The sequence below is a fragment of the Solanum pennellii genome, chromosome 6 (genome assembly GCF_001406875.1).
Source record: "Solanum pennellii chromosome 6, SPENNV200".
Taxonomy (NCBI): Eukaryota; Viridiplantae; Streptophyta; class Magnoliopsida; order Solanales; family Solanaceae; genus Solanum; species Solanum pennellii.
In genome coordinates, this window is record NC_028642.1 from 51,580,276 (window position 1) to 51,589,254 (window position 8,979).

The window sequence follows — 8,979 nt, forward strand, 5'->3', positions numbered from 1 at the left end:
ATGTTGATATTAAATTGAAATGTTAAGGTTTAGATTGGTCGGTTCGCTCACATAGGAGGGTAAATGTGGGTGCCAGTCGCGGCTCGGTTTTGGGTCGTGACAATTTATGAGAAATATAAAACACAAGAACTCTAAATCGCATGTTCAAATAAAAGTTAAGCTCCAACTCATTATTTCATATTGCATGATCAAAGGGACATTTAACATTCAGTACTTTTTAATTAAGTACTCTAATTATTTGTTGATATTCTACTTGTCTTATGCCGCAAAAATAAAAGGTTAAAAAATATGAAAGATTCTTCTTTCTTTTTTTTTCATCACGTAGATTTACTAAAAAATATAAAGTGTTTCTGATATAAGAAATTTTGTATTTCCTCAGTAATCCTCTTAATTGATAAGGAGCTCAATGCATATTAGTAGGTTTTGTTATCTACATAAGATGAATTTGAATTAATTGAAGCTTCGAATTTAAATTTTAAAAATCTAAAATTCACATCTAGAAATCTTTTAAATTGTATATGGAGGAAACTTCAATTTAAAAGAACAATTTATTAATAGTCTAGTTGTTTGACAAAGTGTGTAATTTCAAATAACAATCCACTAAAAGTAAAAAATGTGTAGAGAAAGATAGATATGATGATGAAATATATTCCTCCATATATAGGTCAAAATATTTTTTTTTTGGGAAACTTCCTTATTTGTTTGAGGCTATCGTGTGAAGTAAAAGTCTCATGGCCAAACGTCTCAATAAGTGAAATTATTTGCATGCCTACTTTGCGTCATAATGTGTCTATATGGACATAATATGTAACATATCTTACATTTTATATCTTAATATATAAGGAAAAACGTCTGATATACTCTTCAACTTTGTCATTTGAAGTTGATATGTCTCTCTTTAGAGAAAAAAAGTATATATGAGTCATTTGAATATAAGTAAGAATATATATGAGTCACTTTCATAACAAGGTATATCAGCTCTAAATAACAAAGTTGAGGAGTAGATTGCCCTTTTAAATATTTGATTGTAACTACTAATGTATATAATGTTTTTGTTGGGTTTTAGCAAGGTGCGAATAGTAAATAAGAAGAGAAAATGAAAAAAGTGAGGGAATCAATTTTGGAGGGAAAATTAAAAGTCATTATAAGTTGCAAATGAAAAGTCATTTATCTTATATTGATATAAGAAAGGAAATTGTTATCATTATATTAGGAAACACTTCCTTTAATTCTTAAAGGGTTAGAAGAAGGTGTTCCCTCGCGTCGTTGCCGTCGCTCGGCTTCGTCAAATGCTTGATTGATAATATTTTTGGACAAAATTTATTTAATCAATCTTGTTAATTGATTTCCTTTCTCTTATAAACTAATTCAGAATGTTAGTTAAATAACATAATTAACTTGGCGTAATGGAATTTATTTGAAATTCACGTGTAACGGTAAAAATGTTCAGAAGGGGTCTGTTCCTTCTGAAAAGTCGTTACTTTTTCCAAAAGACACAACGTTCGGGAAAAAATGGATTTGAACAGACGGGTTCGTTACTGCAAATGACTATAAATAAGAGGTCTTTTTTGTTTTTCAAACACTAAAAATTTTTTCTCTCTGCATACATTTTCTTACATAAACAAATTGTCGATCAATTGAGTCTATGTGTACTCTCGAGGATGTTCTTGCGTTCGCTGAAGATAGTGAAGTTTGAAGTATCGCTACTTCTCTAATAGTTAATCTGTTTTATCTTGGTAGGAATTAATCTGTAACACAGGGTCCTTGAGAAGATTAAATTTCTTAAGAAAACACACTAATTTCCATTAATATTTTCTGTCTATTTCATCTATTTTTTATTTCTATTTTTGCTAATCTGCATATATGATTAACAGTTTTTTGTAATTTACATTTATCAAAAAGAATGGACGTAGGTATGTGTATAGTTAAGATAATTAAATCAAATTTTTGTACGTTTCTTCGTACTGATATTTTGAAATTTAATTTTTTTTTTAAAAAAAGAAAAATATTTGTGATTTAAAATTGATGAATCCCTTTCTTTTTACATTATAAATTGCAATCACCTTTTCAAATCAATAAAGATGACATTTCCCTTTTTTGTAGTATTTTTGCTCTGCAGAAATTTCCTAATAAGTACAATTAGTATTGTCTTCATTTAATTTTTCTACCAATAAGTGCCTGGATTGATTTATCAATTATTTTTATTCATAAAGCTACTTAATGAGCGTACTGAATATACATTTATAAACCTTTTAAAAAAATTATTGATAATTCGATCAACAAAGAATAATTCATATAGTATTTATTCGATTTAGCTTTAGGTGGTCAAGGGAATAAAATCTTTAGATTTATTGGACTATAAAGAACAATATATATACCATATGATTGGTGTGACAAGATTCATTATTGATGCTAGGTAAATAACAAATACAATAAAAACTTAAGTTCAAATTCAAATTTAATAAAATAATTTTTTATGTAAATTTTTTTAATATAATAATATCAAAAAGATCGTGTTCATTCAACCCCGAAAAGGCGTAGGGGACCAAATATAACCATGTACCCATCTAATATAAAGTGCAAACTTAATTATTAAGATTTATAGATGTTATTATTAGTTATATATTGTGGTCACACTTTTTCTTCTTATTGTTGACAACCAAAATAATATTAATTACTCATATTTGACTTCGTTTAAACAATCCAACTAAATTCGACACGGACTAGTGGCTCTAGTAAATTGGTGGTTTAAAATCAAATTCGAATAAAGGTCTAAACTTGAATATGAATATATATCTTTTATAAGGTTTATTATAGTCAATAATTTAAATTTTCTTGAGACATAGTATTTATAATTTGTCAAATTTCTATTTCTTCTTTATTCTTTTATTAAAAAAAATATTTTTTACAAATAATACTTGATATTTTTTTTAAAAAAAAATGAGGTCTCTCAACTTTAGGACCTAAGGCGATTGCTTTTTTTACAAAGTTATAGAGCCGCCTCTGCTCTCATACCTATCTCTTCTTTCAGTTTATCAGAATAACTTCTTTGCTTTATAAAGATAAAAAAAAAGTCAGTGTATATTTTAATTTTTATGAACTTTTAGTATTAAATTTTTTTTTTAAAAAAAATCAATCGAAATAATTGAATCGAATCAATTCTTTATCTTTCTTTAAATAAATCTGAATATTTTTATATATATATAATCGTACCAAATAAGTATGTTATTGTACTCTTATTCATTCGTATATATATATAGCTTGTACTTTAGTAAATTTGATAAAAGAAATAGTTATAATTATAAAATATCATAGGTTATCTAGAAGCATATTTATACCGACTAGAAATAAATGGGTATTATGTATTTAATATTTTTTCTTAAAAGAAACCCAACGAGCTTTAGAAGTTGTTACAATTACGAAGTATGACTAGGTATGAATAATTGAATATTATATTAGCCAAGTCAACATTGTTTTGCCATAACTATCATATGTTAATCATTAGCCAATTAAAAAAGAACAATTGTAAAATCTGCAAACTATATAATTTTATAAATATTTTTTTGTTTTTAATGATGGATTTTCTAGGGTAAAAAGGATGGGTTTAATGAAAACCTTAACATGATCGTCTATCTCACTTTGTTTTAAATAATTCTTTTACTTTTAATTAGTTGGTTCACCATTTAATAGTCTGCTCTCTTCGATTCATTTTGCTTGTCGTCTTTATTAAAAATAGATCATTTGAAATAGTGAATGCATTTTGTAATGTTCTAACTAATGATAGCCTGATCTTGAGATGAACATATTTTAGAGTTTCAGTTTTGTTAAATACTCCCTTCGTTCACTTTTACTTATCATTTATTTTTAAATATATGTTATTTTACTTGTTACTTTTGACATTAAAAAAGTAATAGTTATTTTTTTTCCATGTTTTATTCTTTACATTAATATTATTTTTCATATCACTTTCAAGATATACTTAACATTAATTATCAAGTGTAATATAGTAAAGTGTCTATATTAATAATTATTTTTTAATGAGTGTATTAAGTCATTATTCTGATGATGCTTTACCAGATGCACAACATAGGACAAAGTGATAATTTAATAGAATTTTGTCAGTTATCTTAGTTTAGTATTGTTGGATTCTTTTTCAAGGTTAAGCATTGAAAAAATTGGATGCAATGTGAATTAGAAAATGGAAGTAAATTAGATGGAGAAAAATAAAGTTTATTTATCCCTCATTAATAGTGAAGAGAGGATATTTTGTGCTTTTAAATACAAATATTTTTTCTTGTTATTAAAAAGTTAAAGAAGATGATCTTTTTTTCTATTATTATTACCGCTCACTTAGTTTCGCCCTTATTTTATTTTCACTAGTTAAAGGCTTTAAATTTATTTCATTTTCACTAGTTAAAACTTTAATTTTGTTTCATTTTCACTAATTAAGTTAATGTATTAATTCGCAAAAAGAACTTGATAAAATTATTGAATGCTTAAACTTCGTACTATTTTCACTTGTTAAATTAATTTATTGATTCACAAAAAAAAAAACTTTATAAAATTATTAAATTGTGAGGTACCACTAATTAATAATTCACTAGTGAAATTAATTTATTGATTAGCAAAAATGTCTTGATAAAATTATTAAAGTGTTAGGTATCACTACCTTAATAACAAGGACAACCCATCTAAGGGCGTCTTTGGTTCACATGTACTCATGTCTCCTTTCGAGATCATATATAATAGTGTTATAATTTTAAAAAATATTGAAATATAGATAGGTGAATCCACACTTCAAGTATCAGATAATGCAATTATGACTAGGTGCACCTTTCCGCAAGGTTAATAAGTTAAATTTTATATTTTATCTTATTTTAATTTTCTTTTAAAAATTAGATGACACTTCTCTAAATGGTAATTGGTATATAAGAATTAATTTTAGATCAATAATTTTGAAATTTTAACAGTTTTCAGTAATAAAAACTTAAACAGATTTATATAACAATGCACCCATTATCTCAAAATCCTGAATACGCCTCTGAACCAATTGAACTAACACAAAAAAACTAATAAGTTTCTCACTTTTTTAAGCCTATATAAAGGAATATAAATGATTTCTCCCCTCTAATTTTGTTTTATACGCATTTTATCTAATAATTATTATCTCAAACAATATATTCAAAGATTTTAATATCTTTAACATAGTCATTTACTAGCTAGTGCTTTCTTTGCTTTAATTACTTACTCTATACTCTGTAGGTAAGATTATTTTTTAAATGACATGTGATAAATTATCTTCGTCAATTAATAAAAATAATAAATAAAAATATAACAAATAAAATCAAAAAGTTTATTTTTAGTGTTGTAGATTCTGGCAGCCAGGCTGCCACTATCCTCAACTATACACGTTGGCTAACAAGTCAAATTCGATAGGCTCAAACGCCACGATCCAATCTTTCATTTTAAATTTTTTTATTGGAGTATTCGATATTTATATTAAAATATAATTTCATTTAATTTATTTTAAAATTTTCATATTAAAACATATTTTACGAAAAGATTTAAATTCGAGACTTTGAGATAAATGCTTATTATCAAATCGGTCACATTCCAAAATTCTCTTTTTTAAACTTCAACCCTCCATTTTGAAGTTTCAAAGTTTCAAGATTGACTGTTTTATCCCTTTCTTCTCTGCCCCCACAAGGCAGTGTACAACTATACAACAGTGTTGTAATTTCTCATTGTTGTGTGGCCTTCTCCATGCACTTCTTATTTATTTATTAGTATAATACCTGCTTGATTATACCTATTTCAAAAACAACAAAAAAATATTCTCTCTCCTTCACATAGTTCATAGGATTCTCCGTGGAGGACTCTTTCTGGGGTTTCTCTGCGTTGACATAAGGTTTGTTCTTGATCTGGGGTTCTGTTATTCTCTCATATATGCTTGTTTTGAAATGGGGTTCTTTGTTTTTTGGGTTCTGTTTAAGTTTTTGAGGATTGGGGTTTTGTGCTAGATCTTATGTTTGATAGTAATGTAGTTTATTTACATGAAGTCTGACTGTTTCTTTTAATTTTGCTTGCAGGGGTTCTTTGATTCTGGATTGAGTGAGGTACTTGTTTTAAACTTTTGGTGTTTAAATCTAATTTCCTGATAGATCTGGTTGTTTTAAAGAACCCCTTGTTGCTGTTAAACCCTTAGACCTTATAAAAATTCAATCTTGAAATAGTAAAGATTTCAATTTTGTACCTTTGAGGTGTTGAATTTAGTGTTAGTTTTGAGGTGGGGTTAAAGTTATTGTATTCCATCAAAATGAGTGAATCAAAACCAGAAGCCCCAGTTAACAACCCCCCTCCTTCTTATTCCAGAAATTTTCCTGATTTCAAACAATCTGTGAAGCTGAAGTATGTGAAACTTGGTTATCATTACCTTATTACTCATGGAATGTACCTATTTTTATCCCCTCTAGTTATTGTCCTTGCTGCTCAAATCTCTACGTTTTCGCCGAGTGACCTATATGTTCTTTGGGAGCAGCTTAGGTTCAATCTCATATCTGTCATCATATGCTCTACCCTTTTGGTCTTCCTGTCTACCCTCTATTTCCTAACCCGTCCTCGCCCTGTATACCTTGTTAATTTCTCGTGCTATAAGCCTGAAGATGCTAGGATATGCACAAGGAAGATTTTCATGGAGAGGTCAAAGTTGGTTGGTTCATTCCCTGATGAAACTCTTGAGTTCCAGAGGAAAATTCTTGAGAGGTCTGGCCTTGGTGAATCAACTTATCTCCCTGAAGCTGTGCTGAGGGTACCGCCAAATCCTTGTATGGCAGAAGCACGGAAAGAAGCTGAGATGGTTATGTTTGGTGCCATTGATGAGCTCCTTGCTAAAACTGGTATTAAGCCAAAAGATATCGGAATTCTAGTAGTAAATTGCAGCTTGTTTAATCCAACACCCTCTTTGTCTGCAATGATTGTGAACCATTACAAGCTCCGTGGAAACATTGTGAGCTACAATCTAGGTGGAATGGGTTGCAGTGCTGGTTTGATCTCGATCGATCTTGCAAAAGATCTTCTTCAAGTACATCCCAATACCTATGCTTTGGTGCTCAGCATGGAAAACATCACCCTGAACTGGTATTTTGGGACTGAGAAATCCATGCTCCTTCCAAATTGCTTATTTCGGATGGGAGGTGCTGCTGTAATGCTCTCCAACAAAGGATCTGAGCGAAGAAGATCAAAGTACCAGTTGGTGCATACTGTCAGAACTCACAAAGGTTCCGATGACAAGTGTTTTTCTTGTGTTTACCAAATGGAAGATCCCAATGGAAAAGTTGGAGTATCGCTGTCAAAGGATTTAATGGCAGTAGCTGGCGATGCTCTAAAAACCAATATCACTACGTTGGGCCCTCTTGTGCTTCCCATGTCCGAGCAGTTGCTTTTCTTTGCAACGCTCGTGGGAAGAAAACTGTTGAAGATGAAGATTAAGCCTTATATCCCAGATTTTAGATTGGCGTTTGAGCATTTCTGCATTCACGCCGGTGGCAGAGCTGTGTTAGATGAAATAGAGAAAAACCTGCAACTCACTGACTGGCATATGGAGCCTTCAAGGATGACATTGTATCGATTTGGAAACACCTCAAGCAGCTCCCTTTGGTACGAATTGGCCTACTCGGAAGCTAAGGGAAGGATCAAGAGGGGAGACCGAACATGGCAAATAGCATTTGGTTCAGGGTTCAAATGTAACAGTGCAGTTTGGAAAGCTTTACGATCAATTAATCCAGCCAAGGAGAAGAGCCCGTGGATGGATGAGATTGACCAGTTCCCCGTGGATGTTCCAAGGGTTGCAAAAATCTAAAAATCCAATTGAGCTTTCATTTAGCTTAGTGTTCCCGACATCGCAGGTGATTATTCTTTATCAGTTTCAATGTGCTGTTCAGTTGTTTCCTTGTGATTCTCAAGCTAGTCTATAGCTGATCTAATTCTATTGAGAAGCTTAGATAGGGAATTCTACTTGCTCTCCATTGAGTTATGAGAATCAAGCAAGTGTTCTTCTCATTTTTATGTTTGTGGAAATTGAGTTTAGGATCATTGACCTGTTGGTAATTTGGAATTCAGGGGGTAATTGCTGAATATGTATCAGTTAATATCCATGTACTATTTCTTTATTCATGATTTATCCCAGAAATTGATATTCATTGTTATGGAGAGCAGTTGTGTTATTCTTCTTTCAACCCCGTCTCCTCGCCCCTCCTTTGAAACCATTATATGGTGTGGCTAGCTGCGAAATATGCATACCCCTTTTTGCTGATTACAAGATACTAAAGAAAACGAAACAAAATTTTATCTGTGAACTTGTTGATAATAGTATAAAGTTTCATGAAGTTGTCTACTATCTTGCTTTGTTTGTCAAGGAGAAAGGTAAAAGTTGTACTAACATTAAAACTAGAAACCCCAGGGAAAAGTGAGTTAAGCATGTGTTTCATGTATTTTTCATGTTTCAATCAAGCAGCTACCCTTAAAAAAAGGCAATCATGTGCGCAAAGCATCTCACACGTTAGTGGGGGGCTGCATCCCAAGAGGTGTGATGTAAACAACCTACCCTGATGCAAGCATTAGCGTTTGCTTTCACGGCTCGTAATTCTTGACATTATGCTTTACTTGATTCTAGAAAATTAGTCCTCTTGTTGTAAAACTTTGGTCAAACTTTCACATAACTAGAACACATGTTATGGAACGCAAGGCCAAAAACGAACAATATCACTAGTAAGGTTGTTGGTTATCATTGGTAAATATGGTTGGTAAGGCCATTACTCTTTATTCTACTAAAATCTTATCCTTACATTGCACCAAAAGGGCATGTACACAAACCTTTAATCTTATCACACAGTTCACATGATGCCCCAAAATGGGTTACATAAATTTCAGTCCATTGCACCAAAAAGACATGTCCTAAGGACGCAGGGCGAACTGTAAAAT

The 8,979-nt window shown here is 30.7% G+C and overlaps 1 protein-coding gene across 1 annotated transcript; it reads left to right on the forward strand.

Annotated features, from left to right (window-relative positions):
* The first annotated feature begins 5,651 nt into the window (after positions 1-5,651).
* LOC107023415 (3-ketoacyl-CoA synthase 11-like) lies at positions 5,652-8,222 on the forward strand. The gene is made up of 2 exons (XM_015224105.2): positions 5,652-5,908; positions 6,090-8,222. The coding sequence occupies exon 2, from the start codon at positions 6,317-6,319 to the stop codon at positions 7,856-7,858; it is 1,542 nt and encodes a 513-aa protein (XP_015079591.1). The 5' UTR covers positions 5,652-5,908; positions 6,090-6,316; the 3' UTR covers positions 7,859-8,222.
* The last annotated feature ends 757 nt before the right edge of the window (positions 8,223-8,979 follow it).